The sequence below is a fragment of the Bubalus bubalis genome, chromosome 8 (genome assembly GCF_019923935.1).
Source record: "Bubalus bubalis isolate 160015118507 breed Murrah chromosome 8, NDDB_SH_1, whole genome shotgun sequence".
Lineage (NCBI taxonomy): Eukaryota > Metazoa > Chordata > Mammalia > Artiodactyla > Bovidae > Bubalus > Bubalus bubalis.
Window position 1 is genome coordinate 113306910 of NC_059164.1, and position 22671 is coordinate 113329580.

Genomic DNA, 22671 nt, shown 5'->3' on the forward strand with positions numbered 1-22671 from the left:
GTTTATTTTTATTTTTTGTCAATGTGTGTTTAATACCCGTCTCCAACTGAGGGCAGGGACCATGCCCACCTCATCGACCATGGGTCTGGAACTTAGAAGGCAAAGAACAAACATTGCTGAAATAACTTGAGTAGGTAACGGGGTTCCGGAAGCCCGCTGGGAGCAGTAGCCCAAGGAGGTAGAAACGCGCTCATCGAAGGGGAGAAGAGTTTTTTCCTAGGGTAGAAGGGAGTCGAGGTTGAAGATCTGGGTCATCTTCGGATTCAGGCTTGGTCCCCTCGCATTAGGGGCCGCGGAACGCGCGCCGGCTCCGGGCGGAGGAGGGCGGAGGAGGGCGGAGGGTGGGGGGGATGAGCAAGTCACCTACCCCGGCCCGCAGGCGGCGCCGAGTTGGGGCGGGACGACCATAGAGAGCGCAAAGGCGGAGCGAGCGGCCGGATGCGGTCACCATAGAGACGGGGACTGACAGCGAGCGGAAAAGGAAGGAGTGGGCCGGGCTGTGAGGTGGCAGCGGCTGCGGTGGCGGAGCCGGCGCTTCGGCGGAGCTCTGGGGTCTGTTCTCCCCTTCGCGTCCTTCCCCACAACCCTGCAAGGGGGCGTCGCTCCATAGGAGCGACCCCAGCTCCGGTCCCAGCTCCACGTCCTCGCCCCCCGGAGCTCCCCGGGACCGGCCATACCCCGGCCGGCGGCCGCCCCTTACTATCGGCCCGCCGTCGCCCCCGGCCCGGATCAAGCCCCCCCGCCCCTCTTCGGCGGGCCCCCGGCGTGTCCCCTGGGTGTCCGCCGCCCAGTCGAACCTGAGAGCGGGGTCTTTGCCCTCCTCTCCCCGCGTCGCTCGAACGGAGCCTCCCTGCCCTCTCTTCCTCTGACAGCCCGTGACGCAACCAGTTCTTATTTCTGCTGCGAGAAGAACGGCTCAAGCTCGCTCTGGGCCTCCTTTCTTAGGCCTGAAGCTGGTCTGTAACGGCTGAGAGAGAGACGTGGGGCGGGGAGTTGCCGGGCTTGACACCCGAGCATCCGTCCGCCCGCTCCAGCTTCTTGTCCTCTCGCTTTGCTTCGGGTGCCTGGGGCCTTGGGAAAAGGCAGCCACCGAATCGCTCTTGACAACAGCCGGAGTGGCTTGTCACCGGCCTGGTCTCTTCTTGGAGGATGGTGGGCAGCCTCGGGCTCTCAGCACCGGGGGTTCAGAGAAGAATGCCCTGCCCAGCAGCTCCATCAGCTTTTGTGCTCCTCTGAGGCTGTCCTCCGTGCTGAGTCACCACATCCCTCCACCTCATTAGGTGGGGCAGAACGTCTGTGCGCGGTGCCAGTGGCTCCTGACCGCTCCTGACTGCCGGGAGGAGGGGTTCCTCTGGCCCAAGTGTTTCCTTAACGCGGGTGAAGAGAGTAGGAAGGCCTGGGCTCCATCTCTGACTTCCCAGGGGCCGGCAGCCCCTTCAGTGAGTGAGTGAGATGTATGCCCCTCCCAGATGCTCTTTGAGAAAGGCCTGTGGAGTTAGGTTCTTCTAGCTGGGTGCTGGTGTTTTGATGGCCTATGTGCTTTTCCCTAACCCCAGCTTTATCAGTTGCTGCCATCTCTCTGCTTAGATAGTGTCACCAGATGTATGTAGTCCTTCTTTGGGGGTTGGGTTTGGCAGGACTGAGTCTTGCTTCTTTCTCTTCTGGACTAGAGGACCCCACTGTTGGTGGGTGAAATTGATTCTAACATTTACTACCATTTGGACTGTGGGTTAGAACCAGCACCTTGACAGCGGAAGACAAGGCAGGAGTTTCTTGGGGATCCTGGGCCCAGAAGCAAACACAACCTTGTTCTCTCATTGACCTCACTGGCCCCAGGCTCCCTTGTTGAAAGAGTCCATTGGTCACTGATTGATCCCTGAGGCTGTGCCCTCCGGGGCACACACATGGCAGGGCCCACCGCCATGCGGCTGAGCTCAGTGTTGGCTCTGCTGCGACCAGCACTGCCCCTCATCCTAGGGCTGTCTCTGGGGTGCAGCCTGAGCCTCTTGAGGGTGTCCTGGATCCAGGGGGAGGGGGACGATCCCTGCTTAGAGGCTGTGGGGGAAGCCGGAGGGCCACAGAGTCTAGACTCAAGAACTCAGCTTGACCAAAGCGACGAAGACTTCAAACCCCGGATTGTCCCCTACTATAGGGATCCCAACAAGCCCTACAAGAAGGTGCTCAGGTGAGTTAACGTGCACGTGTGTGCATCATCCCCACACCCCACTTCAGGGTTGCTCCGAGTCCTTGCCTCCACATCCTATCTATGGTCACTGGTAATCATCGTTAGCCTCCCTGAAGCAGTTCTCTGCCTTATTTACCATCATGGTTCCAGTTTTTTTTCCTCCTCCTCAGGCCTGAGAAAGCCTCACCCATTGGTGTTAAGTTAGTGGTTGGATGTTCTTCAGCAGGGCAGGAGTTGCATCTAATCCATCTAATCCATTCTGGGTCCACCTCTCCCCGAGATCAGTTCCAGTGTCAGCTACTCAGTAGACGCTCTCACCAGTAGCTCATTAGTGTTGATGAGGAGGTCTCCCCCTTCTCGTCTCATCCCCAACTCACTAATTCCCCGGGGGAGGTATACGCTGGACATGCTGGGTTCCTAAAGATTAGGGAGTTGACCCTGGCACACTGGTCTCCCCGCAGGACTCGGTACATCCAGACGGAGCTGGGCTCTCGCGAGCGGTTGCTGGTGGCTGTCCTGACCTCCCGGGCCACGCTGTCCACTCTGGCTGTGGCTGTGAACCGTACGGTGGCCCACCACTTCCCCCGGTTGCTCTACTTCACTGGGCAGCGAGGGGCCCGGACCCCAGCAGGGATGCAGGTGGTATCTCACGGGGACGAACGGCCAGCCTGGCTCATGTCTGAGACGCTGCGCCATCTTCACACGCACTTCGGGGCCGACTACGACTGGTTCTTCATCATGCAGGATGACACGTACGTGCAGGCCCCCCGCCTGGCGGCCCTGGCCGGCCACCTCAGCATCAACCAGGACCTGTACCTGGGCCGGGCAGAGGAGTTCATCGGCGCTGGCGAGCAGGCCCGGTACTGCCATGGGGGCTTTGGCTACCTGTTGTCACGGAGCCTCCTGCTTCGGCTGCGGCCACATCTGGATGGCTGCCGCGGAGACATTCTCAGTGCCCGACCTGACGAGTGGCTTGGCCGCTGCCTCATTGACTCTCTGGGCATCGGCTGTGTCTCGCAACACCAGGTGAAGGCACTTTCAAGTTAGTCCTCATCCCTGACAAATTAGCAGAGACCAGCAGCTGGTCTCAAGGCTGGGGGGGCTGCCAGCTGTTTCCCCGAAGCTCCTGGGGTGGTCGTTGTGCCCTCCTCAGCCCCAATCGCCCCTCTCGCTCTCCCTTGCCCACCTCTGGCAGCCTTAGATCCCTGGAACCGTCAAAAGTGGCGTCTTGTCAGGGACCTGAGCAAGCCTGAAAGGTGCCCCTTCCTCACCAGTCTCCCCCCGTCTGGCCCCTTGCCCTCCTCCCAACACCTGCACCGTCTCCAGTGACCTGGGAGTGCCCTTGAGGGGACCACTCTCCTGGAGGAGGAGGGTGGCCCAGGAGCCTCCCTGTTGGTTGAAGAAGAGGGGACAATCCCAGAGGGGCCCTCCTCCTCCACCGGAGTCCTGGACGTCTCTGCTGGCTCGGCTTTCATTCTTTTGAGAAACAGCAGGATTCTTTGGGAGACGAGGTCATCCTAGCTGCCTAGCAAGCGCTCTCTTTTCCAGAATCCGGTGAGAGTAAGGCGAAGGTTGAGGGGACCCCAGAATGAGCTCCTATGCCCTTCCTGCCGCCTCAGCAGCAGTGGCAGTCACAGGCGTGAGCGCCAAGGGCGGTCAAGGGTGGTTGGGCCAGGCAGTTCCTCCCTGTGTGGCACTGATTGGTTTCATGGTCCTCCAGGGGCAGCAGTATCGCTCGTTTGAACTGGCCAAAAATAGGGACCCTGAGACGGAGAGAAGCTTAGCTTTCCTGAGTGCCTTCGCGGTGCATCCTGTCTCCGAGGGAACCCTCATGTACCGGCTCCACAAGCGCTTCAGTGCTCTGGAGCTGGAGCGGGCCTACAGCGAAATAGAACAGCTGCAGGTGAGCCGGGGGCCCATGGTTGCAGGTCAGAGGGTGCTTCAGATGTCCGGGCTCACAGATGAGCAAGAGGGGAGGCCGGGCAAGGCAGAAGGAGGCTGACTGTACCGACCAAACCTCAGTGAAAAGCACCCCAGGGAGAAGGGGCTCGGGGTGCTCTGGGTGAAAGCTCCTGGCATGATGTGGGTTCACTTGAGAGGATCTGCAGGAGAGCTCTGAGGAGCAGGCTTGGCACCAGAAGGGTTTCTCTCCTCTCCAGTAATGCCTCGCCGAAACCCCGCAGTCCCTGGACTTCTAGCACTGTCCTTAAAACGCCCAAGGGCAGAAGGTAGAAGAATGCTCTAGTTGATGGCAGGGGGTTGTCCGAGGTGGGATCCAGGTGAAAACAAAGGTCTCCTTCTGTGAACAGAGCGTGAGTCCTGTGAGTGAGGAAGAGAAAGTCCGCGGAGCCCCAGACGTCAGGGTCCCCTGCCCTCCACAGTGGCACTCTGCCCACCCCATCCTCCTCCCCACAGCAGCTGTGTGCGGATGGTGGGTCTGTGTGCCCCATACAGGCTGTTAAATACAGGCCGTTCAGCGCCAGGCCTCACTGAGTGTTGATGGAGTCAGGACGGACCTCAGAACCCAGGACGCTGGAGCGACCTGGGGTCCCGACTCCCTTGCCAGGCACTAACAGGGCGTCCCTCCCGCCCTAGGCTCAGATCCGGAACCTGACTGCGCTGACCCCCGAGGGGGAGGCGGGGCTGAGCTGGCCCCTTGGGCTCCCGGCCCCCTTCACGCCGCACTCTCGTTTTGAGGTGCTGGGCTGGGACTACTTCACAGAGCAGCACACCTTCTCCTGCGTGGACGGGGCCCCCAAGTGCCCCCTGCAAGGGGCGAGCAGGGCAGACGTGGGCGATGCCGTGGAGACGGCCCTGGAGCAGCTGAACCGGCGCTACCAACCCCGCCTGCGCTTCCAGAAGCAGCGGCTGCTCAACGGCTACCGGCGCTTCGACCCGGCACGTGGCATGGAGTACACGCTGGACCTGCTGCTGGAGGCCGTGACGCAGCGGGGGCACCGGCGGGCGCTGGCACGCAGGGTCAGCCTGCTGCGGCCGCTGAGCCGCGTGGAGATCCTGCCCATGCCCTACGTCACCGAGGCCACGCGTGTGCAGCTGGTGCTGCCGCTGCAGGCTGCCGAGGCTGCCGCAGCCCCCGCGTTCCTGGAGGCCTTTGCGGCCGGGGTCCTGGAGCCCCGAGAGCACGCCTTACTCACCCTGTTGCTGGTCTACGGGCCGCGGGAAGGGGGCCGAGGGGCCCCAGACCCGTTCGTCGGGGTGAAGGCGGCAGCGGCCGAACTGGAACGACGATACCCCGGGATGAGGCTGGCCTGGCTCGCCGTACGAGCGGAGGCACCTTCCCAGGTGCGGCTCATGGACGTGGTCTCCAAGAAGCACCCCGTGGACACGCTCTTCTTCCTCGCCACCGTGTGGACCAGGCCGGGGCCTGAGGTCCTCAACCGCTGCCGCATGAACGCCATCTCCGGCTGGCAGGCCTTCTTCCCGGTCCACTTCCAGGAGTTCAACCCTGCCCTGGCACCACAGAGACCACCCCCAGGGGCTGGCCCCGACCCCCCATCCCCTCCGGGTGCAGACCCTGCCCGGGGGGCTGCTGGAGGGGGCAGGTTTGACCGGCAGGCTTCAGCAGAGGGCTGCTTCTACAACGCGGACTACCTGGCTGCCCGAGCCCGGCTGGCCGCCGACCTGGCAGGCCAGGAAGAGGAGGAAGCCCTGGAGGGGCTGGAGGTGATGGATGTTTTCCTCCGGTTCTCAGGGCTCCACCTTTTCCGGGCCGTGGAGCCAGGGCTGGTGCAGAAGTTCTCCCTGCGGGACTGCAGCCCTCGGCTCAGCGAGGAACTCTACCACCGGTGCCGCCTTAGCAACCTGGAGGGGCTGGGGGGCCGCGCGCAGCTGGCCATGGCCCTGTTCGAGCAGGAGCAGGCCAACAGCACCTAGCGTGCTCGGGCCCCGCACCTCCACACACAGCCCCTGCCGGCCCCCGCCCCGGGAGGCAGGCAAGATGCACGGACAGATGGGAGATCTCGCCGCTGTGTTTTTTTTTTTTTAATAAGAAAATGTTATTAAAAGTGTCTTCTGCCAAACTGTTTTTAGGTCTAGGAAAAATGGGAGTAAGGAGACTCTGAGGGAGGGGGTGGGGAGCTTCCCGGAGGAACCCACTGCCCTTTCCCCGGCCCCCCCAATCCTCCTCCCTCCCTAGTTGCCAATGACCACACGGCTGTTATCAGGTAAATGACCTTTAATCCAGCCCCTGCCTCGCCCACAAGGCATCGGGAGTGACAGCCAGGCCCCAGGGGATGGGCCGGGGGCCCTCAGCGGCACGATTCCCCAGCGCGCCTAGGTGTTGCGTACAACCAGCGACTGCTCCAGCTCCTGCCTGCGCTGCTGGATCTGTAAGGAAAGGAGAGCAGGCGCAGGTGACCAGATGCTGGTGAGTGACAGGACAGGCCCCACCCGCCTGGAGGAGCATCTGGGAGCAGGGACGGTCCCACGCGGCGAGGGGGAGGGTGGGGGTTTCTCTGGGGGTGAGCGGGGAGCCGAGGGCGCTCGGGGTGGGGGGTGGGCTCACACCTTGCAGTAGAAGTATCGGCTGACGGCCTCCTGGGACCAAGGCTGGTGGTAGAACTCAGCCCGGCGCTCCTCCTCTGGGTTGCCCGCCACGTCTGTCATCACCTGGGAGGGAGCAGCAGGGTCATCCTGAGCCTGGACACCCCCGCACGACATTCACTGTCTCCCCGGCATGCTTGTCTCCTACCCAGCACCCCCCGAGGCCCCCTTCACCTTGAGGTCCCGACTCTGGGAGCGGAGGAGGTCCTGGATGTAGCCCTTGGGGTCTCTGGAGAAGCTCAGCATGAAGTCCCTCTGGATCTTGAGCTGGTTGATGGACTCAATCGTCTCATGGATCTGCAGGTAGAAAGACACGTGCTCTCACCTGGCCAGGCTGAGGTGGGAGAAGCGGGGAGGGGGCGTGGTGGGGGGCTCGCCGCTGTCCCCTGGAAGGGCAGTCCCCAAGAAGGGGGCGTGGGCAGAGCTCCACGTCCCAAGGGCAGGGCCCCTCCCCGTCCTCTCCCATGTCCTCGTCCTGCTGTGTCTGCGCATGTGTCACCGTCGGGTCACCGTCGTGTTGCAGCGCCAGGCTCCAGCCCCACCTTACTGTCCAGAGCGCTGATCTCCTGCTGGTTGGCCGTGGACAGCAGGAAGCTGCTCATCTGTCCCTTCAGGGGCTCCTCCACCTCCACGTCAATGTCGTAGCACGCTGTCTTCTTCTGGTCCGACGGGTCCACGCTGCCAGGGAAGGCCAGCCCTTGGCGTACGTGCTGCCCCGACGGAGGCCAAGGGCCCCCAAGGCCTGATGCGGGGGGTGGGCAGAGGGAGGGACGGGGGGGCGGGACCACCACAGTGACTCCCAGCTCTGAGGAGCAGGGTTGGGGGGGCCTCACCTGATGACATGGTTGATGACAATCGGGTCAGGGGGCAGCAGAAGGGCTGTGAGGCGCTGGGGAATCTCAGAAAACTTCAGCCGGGGACAGTCAAAAATCTGCAGTAGGAGAGAAGAGGTTCCCTGCTCTGCACTCAGAAGAGCCTCCGTTCTCAAAAGGCCCCCCAAGCAGCCACCTCTCACGGGGGAGGCCAGCCCTGGGCCTGAGGCCTGCTTCCACCGCTCACGGTGCAACCCCGAGCCGCTCAACTTCACACCTCGGCCTCGGTCTCTCCGTCTCTGGGAGCCGAAGGCAGGGGCACCGATCTCAGGGGGCTTGTTAGAATTAAATGCGTCAGTTATACACGAAGTGCCTGAAGCAGCACCTGGCATGCGGTGAGTGCTCAATAAACATCGACTGTTGTTTTCACTACTCAAGTCTACCTGTCGTATTTATTTTAAAGTTATATTAATAATAACCTCTAGTTTGGCAGAATCACTTCCACAGCAGTTTGATTCTCCTAACTGCCCAGCGGGTGAGACGGGACAGGTGTGGTGAAGATAAGGAACAAGGCTGCAAACAGCTAAGTGATGGACCCGGCGTCTGGACCCAGGGCCAAAACCTGGGGGCCCTAGCTCCAGGTGCCAAGAACATGTTCCCCAGAGCCACTAGCTTTCTGGGGTTCCCGACCTGCCTCACCTCGGGGGTGGGGGGGCTGAGACAGGCAGGCTGCAGCACAGGGTGGTGTCGTGGCAGAGCCCAGATGGGAAGCCGGGTCTCCGGCTCTGAGATCATTCCCGATGGAGTCAAGGAGGCAGGGTGGCGTTCCTGAGCAGAGGCCTTTCCCCTCCCCATGGCCCCAGGCTCAGGGGAGAGGGTACCTGCTGGAAATACTTGTCGCCGTTGATGTATTCCTTGTCATGGGAGTCCTGCAGCCGGTTGGTCTTCACGTATTGCCACAGGGCCTGGACAATGGCCGAGCGGCTCTGGGTGTGCAATCCTAGCAGCCGGGCCAGGCGGGGATCCAGTTTGAACTGGGGAGGCTGGGCCAAGGAGGCCGTGAGAAAATGAGACAAAAAGAGAGCGGGAGGGGCTCAGAACTCAGGGGCTGCAGGGCCTGGGCTCCTTGGAAACAAGCTTCTGGAGCAGGCAGGGTGGAGGGGAGAACGGGGTCTCTCAGGGCATAACAGCTTGCAAGCCAAGGCCCACCCCAGCCAGGAGAAGGGTACAGGAGGCGGGATGCTGGGCGGGGCAGTGTCTGGGGGTGAGGGCACATACCTGGTAGTCCAGCATGAGGAGCAGCGTACAACGCACACTCAGGTCCCCTGGCCTCTTCACCTGGAACCCATCCGTCTCCTGAGTGGTGGGTGTCCGGTGCCACTGTCCAGGGGTAGGAGCTGAGTCACCTCATAGGCCCATCTGAGCTGGTCGGGCCTCGGAGCTCTGGGTGCAGGACTGGGGGGCGGGGGAAGGGGGTCCCTGATCCAAGTCTGCACCACTAACAGGACTGCATTCTAGGTTCTTCAGGACTGTGGTCTGTGGCCGGTTCAAGGGCAGGAGGGGTCCGGGTCTTTCTTACCTCCACGAGGTGGTTGTCAGGGCCATAAAGGTCTTTGTCCAGCTCAATGACCAAGCTCTTGAAAAAGGAAGAGAACTTGCGCTTCTGCTTGCTGGGCTGTGGGAGAGGCATGGACCGTGGGCGCGGAACAGGGCCCACGGGGGCAGAGTGAGTTGGGAGCGGGTGGGGGCTGGCCGGGTAGGGCCACACAGTCAGAAGTAGGCCTGGGCACGTCTCTCTGGACCACCCTCCCGCAGCCAGGGCTGACTTCCCCAGTCCTCGGTGCACACGTCCAGTACCGGCCTCAGCTCAGCCCCATACCCACCCCAGGACACCTGGAGAGACCTGGGCCAGGACGTACGTCATCCAGGAGCTTCCCCTCCACCCGCAGCTCCCAGGAGGCAATGCTGCCGTCAGAATCCTCGGCATCGGGCTTTGCAGGGTTAAAAGTATTGGAGATATAAAGACGCAGCTTGCGCTTTTGCTGTAGAGATAAAGAGTGTCATACAGAGCCAGTCCCCAGGGGGCCAGCCCCAGCTTCTCCCATGCAGGGACTAGGACTTGGCACCCTCACCCCGCCCCCAAGCCAGGGCACCTTCATGGGCCGCTTCAGAGCCTCCTGGATGTCCACCCGCTTCCTCATAATGGTCTGATCCAGTTTCCTCTCAAACGCCAGGAGGTCCATATAAGCCTGGGACTCTGGGACCAGCTCCCGGATCTGGAAGCGGGGAGGAAGCGAGGCAGGGAACCAGGGGCTCAGCCAATCTTGCAGGTTGGAACGTGCGGGTGTCACGTGGCCCCAGGAGTGTGCGAGTGTGGCGGGCAGGGAGCTGGCCACATTCAGGGCAGGTAACTTGGACAGTGCAGACGGGACCTCTGAATCCAGCCATGAAGGTCTGGATGTTACAGGGATGAAAACCGCTATGGAGATCCATGCGTTTCATCACTAGGGGAGGCCGGAGCAGCCACGGAGGCCAGCAAGCGCTTAGGGTTTCACCTGCTCATCCTATCCTTTCCCTGGTCACACAGCCTCTGGGTTCCCGGGGGCGTCTGTGAAGTGGTCAGGGGCCCCTGGGGTCCCTGAGACAGGAGACGTCGCAGCTTGGGCCTACAGTGACACCTCACCCAGATGTTCTGCTCCAGCTGGGGTCTCAGCCGTCCTCTGGACCCAGCTGGGCCTGGGTCCCCTTACGCTGCGGGGCCTTCCGGCCAGCTTCTGTTCCCTTCGCTCCTCTGCCAGCCTGCGGTCCCCGAGCTCTCAGCCCCTTTGTCCCCTGCCTTTATGTCTCTATAGACCGCTGGAATTCAATCTGCGCCCCCTACCCAGACCCAGGATCCTACCCTCTCTGGCTCTGCTTCTCCCCTCTGCCCCACTCCGTCCTTCTGGCCCTGGGGGAGCCTCATTTCTTAATTAGCTTTTTAAACAAAAAAAGTGAAAGTGACTATGATGTTGAAGCGCTGCTCCTGAGCGGGGAGGGGAGGTGGCCCGGGGTGTTGGTGGTGGGGAGGAGGGGAGAGGAGGGCGGAGCAGGAAAGGGTTGGGGGTGGGGTGGGCTGGGGGCTGCTGTGAAAGGCACTCACCCTTTGAGGGAGGATTTTGTCAGCCATCTTCCTCCTCTTGGCACTGTACATTTTTTAAAGAAAAAACCAGGTTACCATGGCGACAGATCTGGGAGTAACGAGGCCACCTGCTAAATTATCCCGACATCTCAGCCCGCCTGGCTGGGGTTCCCACAGCCCGCTCATCTGCCCAACCGAGGGGCTACGCCGCCGGCTGTGTGTGGCTCTGTCCTCTCACAGGGAGCAGAGGTGACTCTGTCCTTTCTCCGGCCTGGGAGCCCCTTTTCTGCCCCGCCACATCCCCAGGGCCAGAGAAATTAGACTTGGAAGGGGCTCGGAGCAGAGGCACTGCAGAAACGTTTGGGGAAAGCTGGGCAGCGGCAAGGACAGAGTTGGGGGATACATTGTGAGGACTTTTTTTTCCCTCCTCTGAGAAGGGGCACACAGCCCAAGGTGGCTGAGCTGGTGGGGAGGGGAGCCGACCCCCTTGCCCCATCCCAGGAGCAGGAAGTGATGGTGTGAAGCTAGTGAGGACCAGCACCCCAGCCACCCTGGGCTAGGAAGGGGACCCTGATGGGCAGGGGGTGCTCATGCCCTTGGACCTGCCAGCAGGGCCCAGGGACACACCCACAGGTATCCAGAGAGAGTGGGTACGGATGTTCCCCTCTTGGGTGTGGCTGGTGGGCTGGACCTGGGGTAGCAGCTGGGACTTGGACTCTGCTGGATCCACTAGCTGGTTCCGACTCCCAGAAGCAACCCCAGAAAACCCTTGGCAAGTAGAACCCAGCCTAGGGAATGGCTGCATACTGCCCCCATGTGGTGGTCTCAACCACTGCCCCCATCCCTGGCCAAAAATCTATTCAAGGCTAGACAAGCAGGTTTCACTAAAGGGCTGATTTGTTTTGAAGAAACTCTCTCTGTGAAACTCTCCAGTAATACAAGATAAATCAGGAACTCTACAAAAGAATGACTCACTTTGGAAAGAATTCCTCATGGGCTTCCTATAAATGGTGAATTTTCCTTGACATGTAAAAAAAAAATTTAATAATGAGGTAAAATCCATATTGCACCTTTTATAGGACTCCATCTGGTGTGCAAAAGGAAGCATGTGTGTTTGGCTAAACAGTGAAACCCACAGGGGTATCTTCCTTGCCAGGCACCAGCAGGGGCTTTTGGGGGTGCCACCGGCTGGCTCAGACAAGGAAACAGGCTGGCCCTTGGTGGCTTGGGGGCAGACCCAATCCAGAAGACAGACCATGGCAACTCCTCAACATTTGAGTGCCTAAGAATCACCAGAGAGCGCCAGGGGGCAGAGACTGCCCACCCATGGGGCAAATCCCAGGCTCTCCCGCCACTGGCCAGGGATTCAGATTAAGAAGATTCGGAGTGGGGCTTTCGAGGAGTCAAGCCAGGGGTGCTTCTGAGGAAGGTGCACTGGACAACCGCGCTAGGAAACGCAGTCTAAAGCTCGGCCCTGAGCCCTGGTGCCACAGCCCCGCCTCCATCCCCCGAGAACCAGGGGACTGGGGTGCAGAGAGGGACAGAGCAGGTGACAAGGAGAAGGACGCGACGGTCACCGCCTGTCTCCACCGTGTGGGCACACAAAGGAACCGGGCCAGTGCCCCCTCAGCCCACCTCCTGGGAAAGCATCCCACCCGGGACGCCTGCTCCCTGCTGACCCCTCTTTGCCCGGGCTTCCCACCCCGTCCCTGTGGGTCCCGCGTCCGCCCCCTCCGCTCTGGTCACCGCCCCCCCACCCCCCACCCCCGCTTACCTGCGGCTCCGCGCGGGGGCGGTGGGCACCGGCTGGCCCTGGCTCTGGGCCTGGCTCTGGCCGGGCGGGGGCGCTGCTCGCTTGCGGGCGGGCTCCATGCCCGCGGGGGCCAGGCCGGGTCGCACAGCGGGGCTGCCCATGTACGGGGAGCCCGGGGGGCCCATGGGCGCCCCCTGGTGGGGCATCCGGGCTCCAGACGGCATCCCGGGGCGCTAGGGAGGGGGATGGGGGGGGGGCGTGAAGCAGACACAGGCGCCCGGCGGTCAGAACCAGGGCTCCGGGCTCCAGGCGCGCGGAGCTGCGTCTCCCCCCCCCGAACCCCGAGACCCCCGGCCCGTGACCCTGCTGCCGACGGCGCGATGCCGATGGGGCTGGGAGGGGTGGGGAGGGGCGGGGGCGCCGGAACCGCGCGGCTTTGGCGGAGGGGGGGGGGGGGGGGTGGCTTTGCGTCTCGCTGCAGGAAGCTAACTGAAGCCAGGCAACTAACTGCACAGGGCATCGCCAGCCTCGGATTTGCGGAAGGTGCCGCGAAGATGAATATTAATGGCGCCTTTCAACCTTTTCAAAGGATGCTCCTATCCACACGCTCCTCTGCAAGACGGACTGAGGGGGCCTTCTATCCCCACTTGACGGATGAGGCAACCGCGGCTCAAGGAGAGAGGCAACCTAGCCAAGGTCGTGCAAGGCCCTTTCCTGAGGGGCCCGGGGTTTGTGCTCTCTGCTGCTTTCGTTTAGTTCAGGGCTGGGCTCTCTTGCTCCGGACTTCTGCCGCCTGCCTTCCCGTTTGCCTGCTTCCCAGTCCATTTCCAGGGCGGTCCTGCCTTCCCTGCCTTCAACCCACTTTCCTCTCTGGGCACCTTCTTTTGACCCCTCGGTCCCAATCCCCGCCCCCTTGCTCTGATTCCCAGCCTCTACCGTCAGGGGCTTGGCTGAATTAGCCCACCCGCATAATTTACTCTCAAGGTGAAGGCTTGGAGGTACGGCTAGAAGCAGCTTGAGGGGCTGAGGTCAGACCTCACCAGGATTCTCCCATTCAGGGGGGGCTATGAGGCTTAACTGGTGATGGGTGGTCCAGAGGGCTTGGGTAGGTCAAAAGGATGGACATTTTCTCTTATATCTATCTCTCCCTTCCTGTCTGCCTGAATCACCAGAGATGGCCCCATCCTACAGACTACAACTACTCCCCACCCTACCCCAGTGAGGTCAGAAGTCTGGGTTCCCAGGGGGCCACAGGGAGGCAGGTGAGGCAGGTGTGTGCCCTTGCCGCTACCTGGGCGCTCAGCCGGAATATAGATGACAACCCAGTGCATCGAGTGAAGTGTCCCACAGACTCGTAAAACCTCACTTATCCCATTCCAGAAGAGGGGCTGGGGAGGGCCCAAGGGGCTGTCAATCGGAGGGTGGCCAGGATGTGGACAGGGGCCAGGAGAGCAGGAGGGAGATCAGGGAGCCACGGTTGCAGACCCCGTGCCCCTGTTATACTGTCTGAGCACCACCCACTCCACCCCAGGGGTGCAGCTGCTCCCCAGAACAGGGAGGCGCCCTGCCCCTGAGCCTAGTGAATCTCCTCGAACTGTCCCCCCCCTCCCCCGGTCCCTCCTGCCCTGTGCTGTGTCTAACCCTAACCCCCAGCCAGCCAGCTGTCTCTGCCCATCGCCGCCTCGGCAGTGAGACCTGCCTGTCCATGTGTCTGCCTTCCCCGCCCCACCTGACCCTGTCACTCACACCTCCAGGGTGGTGGCCCAGAATGGAGCCCAGGCCCGCCATTCCCCGCCAGCACAGACAGGGCACTGGGAGTGGGGCTCAGGCCACCCAAGAACTGAAGCACTGAGTTGAGTTAAAAAAAAAAAAAAATCCACGTGTACAGACTCTCACTCCTAGATGGGCCTTTTATTGGGACACCCCAGGCAGCAAGATCAGGGCTGGTCATGAGGCTAACCAACATGGGGACCCCTTGGAAGTTAGTCCAGAGACCCATGGGCCTGGAGGACAGGCTGCTTTGGGAAAGCCCCTTTCCTCATCAGCTGCTCTCCCATTTAACGAGGCTGGTGGTACTCACTGATCTGCTAAGGAGACCCCAAGAGGGAGGCCTCCAGAGCCCCTAGAAGGCTGTGCTGGCCAGCAGGGATGGGTGACCTGCCCGAAGGGCCAACATTCTAGGGGCTCTGGCCTCTCTTACTGAGAACGTGCCTTCCTTGGGGTTACAACCAAATTTGGCCATAGTAAACCTGACTGCTTCCTTTCTGCCCGGCTTCAGCACCGGTGGCCGTCCCAAGTCCTGGAGCCTCTGCCTCTCCTATGCCACAGCCCTTCCAACCCGTCCCCACCCCCTCAGGCCCCCCGGGCTCGCTCAGGCTCCCGGTGGGCCTTCTAAACCTGCCCCTTTGGTCTCCAGGCCTCTAGTCCCTGACTCCAGCTCTTCCTTCACACCTTTGAGGCGTTAAGGACATCAGCTTCTGGCGGTGGAGGCTGCCAAAGGATCCTCAGACCCCTTAACCTGGGGTCTGCCCCTAGAGAGGGCCTCTCTCTGGCCCGGATTGGCAGAGGCCAGGGGTAGAGCCCCAGAGCCCTCAGCCCAGATGCAAAGGTGGTTCAGCCTCAGAGCTTCCCACTCACAGGGCCACCAGGGTCACCTGCTCCTTGCTCCCAAGACACTGTCCCAACTGATGAACAAGCAGCCCAGCACAGCAATGCCAATTCCCACCCCCGACTCCCAGGGCAGGGGTCGCACCTGGGCCCCACCAGGAAAAGAAGGGAAGACAACCCATCGGGTTGTCCCCACAGGGGACCCACCCACCCACCCACTTTGGGGGAGACCGTCCCCAAGTTCTACCCCCAAGCCCCTGACAGGAACCCAAGCAAACGCCTGTCTTCCCCGCCCCGGGGCACCCATCCCCGGCCAAGCCGCCTGACGACGTGTTCGGGCGCCCCTGGGGCGCGCCGGCACGGGGCTGGGGCCGGGCCCGCTGGGCCGCGGCGCTCCCGCTAGAGGGGTGGGGTGGGGTGTGGGGGGAGCGGGAGCCCCCTCCCGGCCCCTCCCGACCTTCCCTCCATTCAGCCCGAGCCAGCTCGCTCGCCCTCCCCCGCTAACTTTTCCCCCACTCACCACCCCATGGACCAGAAACTCAAAAAGTTTGCTTTTCGTGGCTTTGCGCGCCCCTCCGGCAACTTCGTCCGCGGCCATCGGGGTGGGCTCAGCGGCGCCTCTCACTCTCTCTCTCTCTCTCTCTTGCTCTTTCTTTCCCTTTTCTGCCTTTTTTTTTTTTTTCCTCCAACTCTCCCCTCTGAGTCCTGCTGGGCTCTCTCACACTTCTACTCGAGCGGAGTGGGGAGGGGGCCCCTTCAGGGCTGCCCTGACGGCCCACGGCCCACGCCGCCGCCGCCGCCGCCGCCCGCCAGCCGCCGCGGCTGCCGCATTCCTGCACTGATAAGACAGAAATAGTCCGGCGGCCCGGGGTCCGCCTGTTGACTCGGCGGGGACGGAGAAGCCTGCCTTTCCCAAGCCTCGCCGGGCCCAAACAGCGCAGATAAGCGGCGAGGCTCGCCGGCCAGCGCGGCTCCGGGCCGCTGGGCAGCGGCGCCGCCTGCCCGAGGCCGCCCGAGGGCCGCGGGGAGGCGGCGGCGGCGGCGCGGGGAGGGGACGCGAGGGGAGGCGGCCGGGGGGCTCGCCGGCCACCCGGCCTCTCTCGCCGCAAATAGTTTTTCGCTTAGGGAATTCGCCGGCAGGGAACAGGCCGGGAACAGGCCGTTCCAACTTTGCCCCCAAGTGGCTCCTGCCGCATTTCTGAGGCCCTTTTCCCCAGAGACCTGGCAGGCCAAGTAGGGAAACATTTCGCTGGGAAGGAATCCGGGGTGGGTGGAGGGGGTGGTGGTGGCGGGGGGCGGGAGTCGATCCCGGAGGAGGCCTTTCTCCGGCACAGGGCGGCCGTGGTGGGTGTGCCCCGGAGGCGGTGTGCCCTGCAGTCCATAGATGTGTGCGCCCTTGTCTCACCGCCGAGTGTGTCTGCACCCTGGTGTGGGCACGGCCGGTGGCCGTGGGTGTGGATGTTTACGTGCGTGCACAGATAAATGCCTCCTCTGTGTGCCTCCCTCCACCAGAGCCTCCGGTGTGCGCGCGCGCGGGCGGGCGCGGGTGCGTGTGTGTGGCTGGACACGGTCTGTGTTTCCCCGTTCCGGGTGTCTATTTCGGGCTATGTGAGTCTTTGTCTCTCTGTGACAAAGTCGAGGCAGTAGGGGAAATTTCGGAGAGAGGGAGGTGGGCCAGGCTCGTGAGAACGGGAAGGGAAGCAGTGGGGGCAGGCAAGGAACTGGGGTGGACGGATGGGTGGGGAGGGGGAGGCCGGCGCGACCTGACGGCTTTGGAATGGGGTGGGGGTGGGAGCGGGGGACCTGCAGGAGCTGGGGCGCTGGGTATGGTAGGGCCAGCCTCTGGACCCCAAAGAAAGCAGGGGTAGGGGTGGGGCCGTGAGGGAGCCCCAGAAGGGGTGGTATGGAGGGAGCTGGGGTGAAGGAGGGACAGGAAACAGGAGAGGCAAACCCTTCGAGTCCCCAGGCTGGGAGCCCTGGCCCCGCCCACGCCCCAGAGGCCACACCCTTCTCCCCGCCTCCGGGAGGAAGCGCCCCAGGGTCTTTGGGACCAGAAGGGGTCAAGTTTTTGCCTCCAGGGGCTGCACTGTCCGTACCCAGGTGAGGGCGGGGCAGGGCCCTGGGGAATTTGCTGGAAATTTTTATTCGAGGTTAGATCCTGAAGACCCAGCGTACACTTTTTTATTTGAGGTTAGATCCTGAAAACCCAGCTTGACCTTCAACCCTTTAGAAAGCCGTCAGAGGTCGGGACCAAGAACCCAGGGAGTGGCTCTGCCTAGGGAGTCTTTTTTTGCCTGCAGCCTAATTTCCTTGGCCCCCTTGTGCTTCTGGCTGTCACTGTCCATTTCAGTGCCCACAGCCAATCCCCTGAAGGGCTAGAGAAGGCAGGTGGTCCAGGCAGCTCCTCCTCTACCTTACCAGGGACCTAGAGAGCCCCTTCCTACCACACCTCTACCCAGGCTTCCCCCACACCCACACTCACAGATAATGGGTCCTGGTGGGTGGGAACGGGTGGTTGTTTGCCACTGGCCACGAAGGTGGCTGCTGGTAACCTGGGGAGGTAATCTCTCCAGTCTAACTTCCAAAACCCCTCGCTCATTCCCATCGCCAAGGCTCTGCTCCTGCTATTCTTTTGCCTGGATCCCTGAAAATGCTTCTCTACTTGTCCCAATCACATTCATACCTTAAAGCCCGTCTGGAGCCCCACCTCCTTTCCTTGGTTCCACTTCCATGCACAGATCTTTCTATTCTGTGAATGCCCATTACCATCTACCCTGGCCATGAAATGGCACTTTGCTGCTGACTAATGTCTCATGTGCCCTGAGTTTCATGTGTGTTATGTAGAGTTTTCCAAATGGGCTGCAGCCCCATGAAATCTGGGGCTGGTTTTCAGGTCCATTGTCCCCCCGTGCCTGCACACAGGGACTAGACCTGACCAATGCCTACTAACACTTGCAACCACCCAGAGCTCAGTGGGCCACTGGACAGAGCTCATCCTCTGCCTCTTACCTGAAGATGTGAGTCATCAAGGGCACCCCACCTCCTGGTGGGTGCTTCTAGCAGGGACATGTCCCCCTGGGGGACAGGGACAAGGGCAGACGCCTCTAGCTTTGTGTAAAGCTTGGAGCTCTCAACTCTTGGGGAGGCCTTTGGGAGAAAGAAGACAGCACAGGAGGTAGATGGGCCCAGTGGGCACACTTGACATTTGTGAGGGGCTGGTCTTGGTGGTGGGCGAGACTGAAGGAGATGGTCAGGCCAAGGAAGGGATCTGGTGGTACTGAGGGGAGGGTCACTCAAGTCGGCAGACAACACCTTCCTGGGCCACCCCAGGCCCAGGGCCTTGCCCTGCAGCCCCTCTCTGGAAGGCATCCTTACCGACACAGAGACAGCAGATACATAGTGCATATGTGTCCCCCGGGGCACAAGCACCAATGCAAAGGCCAGAGGAACAAGGAGTCACATGAATTTGCACCTACAGGCACAACTCAGTCACGATCTGCCCACTCACAAGGCCCTCACCAGCAGACTGCTTTTACAGGGGCGACCCCAGGTGTGCCCCCACCCCCGGGGCGGGGGCTGCCTTCAGACCAGAAAGCAGGGGCGCCAGTGTGGGTGTCCCGGGGCCAGGACTCCCATCTCACAAAGGCCAGGATCCTCAGGGCTCAGCCCCAGAAGGGCGCTCAGCAAGAGCCACGCCGCCTGCTGGCTCCTGCTTCCCGCCCCGGGTGGGCAGGAGGGCCCCGATTTCAGCGGGCAGGGTGCCCTCCTTCCCAGCTCGACACGGCCGATGGGCCCAGGCCGCGCTCCGGGCAGGCCGCGCGCGTGTCCGCCCGGAGCCGGAGTCCCCCCTGCCGTCCCCCCATCTCTCCTTCCCTTGCCGAAGCACCACCAGCACCAAATGGCAAAGCGCCTCTCCCCGCGCGCGCGGAGAGATGCGCCGCGACCGCCGGGACGGGCTCGGCAGCCTCCCCCCTCTCCACGGGGCACGAGCGGGGGGCGGCCGGCGCTGGGGGGGTGTGGGGGTGGGCACGGCCCGGCCCGCGGCCGCCCTCCCTCGCCCGGGGAACCGGGCAGCGGCGGGAGCCGGCCCGGGCATGCGCACTGCTGCCTCCCTCGCGGTGAAGGTCAGCCCGGGGCCTAGCTGCGGGACTCAAAGGCGGCGGCGGTGGGGGGGGGGCGGGGGGATGCAGCCGAGAGACTTAACTCTTTACCGGCGGGAGGATGGATGGACACCGAGGCTGGGCCGGGGCGCTCGGAGGGTCCCACCCTCCCGCCTTCCGCGGGGGGTCCCCGCGGCGGGCACACGGCTGGGGGTGGGGTGGAGGGGGCAGGACGGGAAGGAGGGGCAGAATGGAACGAAGGAGGCTAGGAGAGGAGGGAAGCCGATCGGGAAGGGAGGACGGCCAGGGAGGAACAAAGGAAGCCAGGCTGGAGGGGGAGACCGCGTTCCACCGCCCGCGTCCCCGTATCCCCAGCAATGAAGGTCTCCTTAGGGCCATGAAATTACCCCCACAGACTGTGTGTGCGTGTGCGTGTGTGTGTGAGAGAGATTGAGAGGGAATGAAGTGAGACCACTGGATCAGGCTGAGGACCCCTGATTTTCTGTGTTCTGGCCCACCCCTAAACCCAGCTTCCACTTTCTCCGCTGGTCACTAAACGCCAGGGCATGCCGGGGGCGCCGAGAGGCAGCTCTGATACAGCTGACCTGCCTGGCCCAAGCCCCAGGCCCCCAGGAAACCTTGGCTAGACCTCAGGTTCTGGCCCAGTCCCCAGGGCTGGGCCAAGAGGAGTCTGCACCCTACGCCCCACCTCTGGTGAGGGGCTTCCTCCAGCCAGCAGGCAGGACCTTGGCAGACCAGACCAGGGGCATGGCAGGCACAGTCCTCCCCCTCGTCCTGGCTACTCCCCCCAAGCCCTTCTGAGGCCAGAGTAGCCTCCCTCCTCCTGCAAGGATGTTTCTGGGCCCAGGACCTGCTCTGCGGCTCTCCAAAGGGGCTGTCCGTCTCCGTGGGACGTTGTCTTTCTGTGTCAGTTTTGCAAACACACACAAGAGAGACAAATATGATAGAAAGAAGAAAAAAAAAAAAGTAGGGTGCCAAGACTGTCATGTGACCTTGGGCAAGTCACTGTACTTCCCTGTTCCCTGGACCTCTGGGGCTCAGACGGAAGGCCCATCTGGGATTCACAGCATGTTCCCTCACTCCCCTCAGGGCCACCATTAATCAGGTTGGGCTTCTCCGGTGGCTCAGAACGGTAAAGAATCTGCCTGCTATGCAGGAGATGAGGGTTCAATCCCTGGATCGGGAAGATCCCCTGGAGAAGGGAATGGCCACCCACTCCAGTATTCTTGCCTGGGAAATCCCATGGACAGAGAAGCCTGGTGGGGCTATGGTCCGTGGGGTCGCAAAGAGTCCGACACAACCAAGCAACTAACACTTCTACTTCCTGTAGCAAAAAGCAAGCCACACTGGCCTGGACCCATTCTGAGAGGATAGGTGGGTCTGTGGGGTGGTGTTTCTCCAGGATGCCGAGGGGCGCTATCACTGCCCCAGATGGCTCCCACAGCCTCGGGGGTACAACCCAGGGCATAGCTCTGCCAGAGTGGGGGAGCGGCAGGCAGGTAGGTGTCCCACAGAGCCATCTTTGCTCCCTACTCATCTTCCAGCACCCGTCTGTCTGGGTAGATTCAGTGGCAAAAGCAAGAGGGCTCCAAGCAGAAGGGGGCTTCTCCCTCTCTTTCTTGGGGAGTGGGGGTGTAGGTGCCTACCTCACTACAAAGCCTGGGGAGACCCTCTCACACTCCCGAGGGGCTGCAGCCAGCACTCTGCCCTGCTGGCACCCCGGCCATCCTCTTTCTTGGTGGACAGGGGCCCCATCCAGCACTTCTGATTTCCTCTCCTGTTTGTCCCACAGCTGACACCAGGAGAAGGTGCTGGTGGCCAGCACCCCAGCCCTCACCCCAGGAGGTTAAGCTCTGCTACAGGGCTCTGACCAGGGGGTTGGACGGAGTCCTGCGAACCACTGCATTCTGAGGCTGGAAATGTCACCTGAGTCAAGAAAACTGATACCAAAAAAAAAAAAAAAAAATCATCCGTACTTCCTTAAAGGATTTTTTGGGAAATTAAGCCAAGTGGTAGCAGGCAGTGGAATGTACAGATAAAATGTCCAGGGGAGTCACCCAGGGCCAGTTCTCCAGACCTCTGTAACTCCTTTAGGAGGGAAGGGTGAGCCCTGCTCACAGGGTCTGAAAGGGCCCCCTCTCCTCTTAACACTAAGGTGCCATTCTGCCCTGGTGTCCCCGGGCCAGGGTGGGGGGCTGCCTTCCTGCCGTAATGCCTTTTGTGTGCCCACTGTGTCCGGAGTCATCGAAAGGCCCAGACTCCCCTCAATTCCTGCACCCTGGGACCCCCAAGGCTTTGTGCACCCCTCTTCCACAGCCATCTCCCAACCCAAGTTCTTCTCCATGTGGGCTGTCATAGGAAAGTGTCCAATACACTCAGCCATTTCTGTGAACATCTGTTTTGCCTTCTTGTGGCAGAAACCACTGAGTAACGACTCCCCCTGAAATTTTCTGTGCAGGGCAGTGGTATTCGCAGAGTCCGCCTTGCCACTGGCCTCCAGGTGGGTTAGGACCCTCCTTGCCCCTCGCTGCTGCTGCTTCCAGACCCCTGGCTTTGCATCTTACCTCCATGGCGCCTTCTTTTCTGGAGCATCCTAGCTCCTGGCTCACAGCCATTCCCTCTGTCACCCCTGACCTCTTCCTGCTGCTTTCCCAGGTCCTCATGGACAGTCCCTCCCACACGTCAGGGCTCTGGGTTCCTGGGCCGCCTCTTCTCCAGCGATTCTCTGCCCTCCCTCAGTCACTCATGCCAGCTTCACCTCTTGCATCCTTGTCATTCCAGCCCCACCACCAATCTCAGCCTTACACCCCACTCTCTGACCACCATCTCCCTGTCCAGCTCCCTGACATCCAAAGTCTGTGATGCCACTGGAACTGCTGGTCCGTTTCTCTGACCTGCACCCCTCATCACAAACACACCCTCTTACACTTACTCTTTCTTATTTTTAGTTATGGTAAAACATACCTCTATGGTTTTTCCAGTAGTCATGTACAGATGTGAGAGTTGGACCATAAAGGCCGAGCACCCAAGAATTGATGCTTTTGAACTGCGGTGTTGGAGAAGACTCTTGGGAGTCCCTTGGACAGCAAGGAGATCCAACCAGTCCATCCGAAAGGAAATCCACCTTGAATATTCACTGGAAGGACTGATGCTGAAGCTGAAGCTCCAGTACTCTGGCCATCTGATGCAAAGAGCCGACTCATTGGAAAAGACCTTGATGCCAACTCATTGGAAAAGACCCTAACCCTAACCCTAACCCTAACCCTAACCCAGATTGAGGGTAGGAGGAGAAGGGGGTGACAGAGGATGAGATGGTTGGATGGCATTACCAACTCAGTGGACATGAAATTGAGCAAATTCCAGGAGATGGTGAAGGACAGGGAAGCCTGGCATGCTGCAGTCCAAGGGGTCCCAGAGTCCGACATGACTTAGCGACTGAACAACAAAAAAACATACATAATGTAAACTTTACCACTTTTACTTCCCTTGCACATACTCTTGGCGCTTATTTA

General features: G+C 61.4%; 3 protein-coding genes across 10 annotated transcripts in view; 2 read left to right on the plus strand and 1 right to left on the minus strand.

Annotated features, from left to right (window-relative positions):
• Positions 1 to 410: 410 nt before the first annotated feature.
• On the plus strand, positions 411 to 7992 carry CHPF2 (chondroitin polymerizing factor 2). 3 transcript variants are annotated; one of them, XM_025291840.3, is made up of 9 exons: positions 411 to 552; positions 873 to 2185; positions 2647 to 3211; positions 3734 to 3739; positions 3906 to 4088; positions 4781 to 6572; positions 6901 to 7051; positions 7272 to 7451; positions 7686 to 7992. In XM_025291840.3, exons 2-6 carry the CDS (start codon positions 1905 to 1907, stop codon positions 6077 to 6079), a joined length of 2334 nt encoding a protein of 777 aa, XP_025147625.1. In that variant the 5' UTR covers positions 411 to 552; positions 873 to 1904; the 3' UTR covers positions 6080 to 6572; positions 6901 to 7051; positions 7272 to 7451; positions 7686 to 7992. The 3 variants fall into 3 exon arrangements, with proteins under 3 accessions (XP_025147625.1, XP_044803013.1, XP_006077722.1); XM_044947078.2 differs by having other exon boundaries at positions 516 to 2185; positions 2647 to 2824; positions 2930 to 3211; XM_006077660.4 differs by lacking the exon at positions 3734 to 3739 and having other exon boundaries at positions 519 to 2185.
• Positions 6363 to 22671, minus strand: part of SMARCD3 (SWI/SNF related, matrix associated, actin dependent regulator of chromatin, subfamily d, member 3) — a 33414-nt gene continuing 17105 nt past the window's right edge. The window contains exons 1-13 of one of the 3 annotated variants that reach the window (XM_025291841.3): positions 15559 to 16065; positions 12453 to 12664; positions 10700 to 10742; positions 9714 to 9836; positions 9444 to 9602; positions 9140 to 9235; positions 8839 to 8940; positions 8442 to 8603; positions 7582 to 7679; positions 7291 to 7426; positions 6923 to 7045; positions 6713 to 6814; positions 6363 to 6532 (exon numbers count right to left, since the gene is read on the minus strand). In XM_025291841.3, the coding sequence (XP_025147626.3) occupies positions 6479 to 6532; positions 6713 to 6814; positions 6923 to 7045; positions 7291 to 7426; positions 7582 to 7679; positions 8442 to 8603; positions 8839 to 8940; positions 9140 to 9235; positions 9444 to 9602; positions 9714 to 9836; positions 10700 to 10742; positions 12453 to 12664; positions 15559 to 15636 (1488 nt within the window). In that variant the 5' untranslated portion in view covers positions 15637 to 16065 and the 3' untranslated portion in view covers positions 6363 to 6478. Of the gene's footprint in view, positions 6533 to 6712; positions 6815 to 6922; positions 7046 to 7290; positions 7427 to 7581; positions 7680 to 8441; positions 8604 to 8838; positions 8941 to 9139; positions 9236 to 9443; positions 9603 to 9713; positions 9837 to 10699; positions 10743 to 12452; positions 12665 to 15558; positions 16066 to 22671 lie in introns of those variants that run through there. The other 2 variants (XM_025291843.3, XM_025291844.3) reach the window with 2 other exon arrangements.
• Positions 16810 to 22210, plus strand: LOC112586637 (basic salivary proline-rich protein 2-like). Of its 4 annotated transcripts, none has more exons than XM_025291847.3 (3): positions 16810 to 19162; positions 21618 to 21659; positions 22141 to 22196. In XM_025291847.3, the coding sequence occupies exons 1-3, from the start codon at positions 18971 to 18973 to the stop codon at positions 22141 to 22143; spliced, it is 237 nt and encodes a 78-aa protein (XP_025147632.3). In that variant the 5' UTR covers positions 16810 to 18970; the 3' UTR covers positions 22144 to 22196. The 4 variants fall into 4 exon arrangements, with proteins under 4 accessions (XP_025147632.3, XP_025147631.3, XP_025147634.3 ...); XM_025291846.3 differs by having other exon boundaries at positions 22144 to 22195; XM_025291849.3 differs by having other exon boundaries at positions 21618 to 22210.

What these genes read in the sequence shown, in the direction of transcription:
- CHPF2 (XM_025291840.3), top strand. Translation starts at nt 1,905, where the DNA reads ATGGCAGGGCCCACCGCCATGCGGCTGAGCTCAGTGTTGGCTCTGCTG. An exon ending in CCCTACAAGAAGGTGCTCAG is followed by an intron (nt 2,186 to 2,646) that starts GTGAGTTAACGT and finishes GTCTCCCCGCAG; the next exon opens with GACTCGGTACATCCAGACGG. An exon ending in GCGAAATAGAACAGCTGCAG is followed by an intron (nt 4,089 to 4,780) that starts GTGAGCCGGGGG and finishes CTCCCGCCCTAG; the next exon opens with GCTCAGATCCGGAACCTGAC.
- LOC112586637 (XM_025291849.3), top strand. Translation starts at nt 18,499, where the DNA reads ATGAATTTGCACCTACAGGCACAACTCAGTCACGATCTGCCCACTCAC. An exon ending in CTGCCTCCCTCGCGGTGAAG is followed by an intron (nt 19,163 to 21,617) that starts GTCAGCCCGGGG and finishes TTTTCTGTGCAG; the next exon opens with GGCAGTGGTATTCGCAGAGT.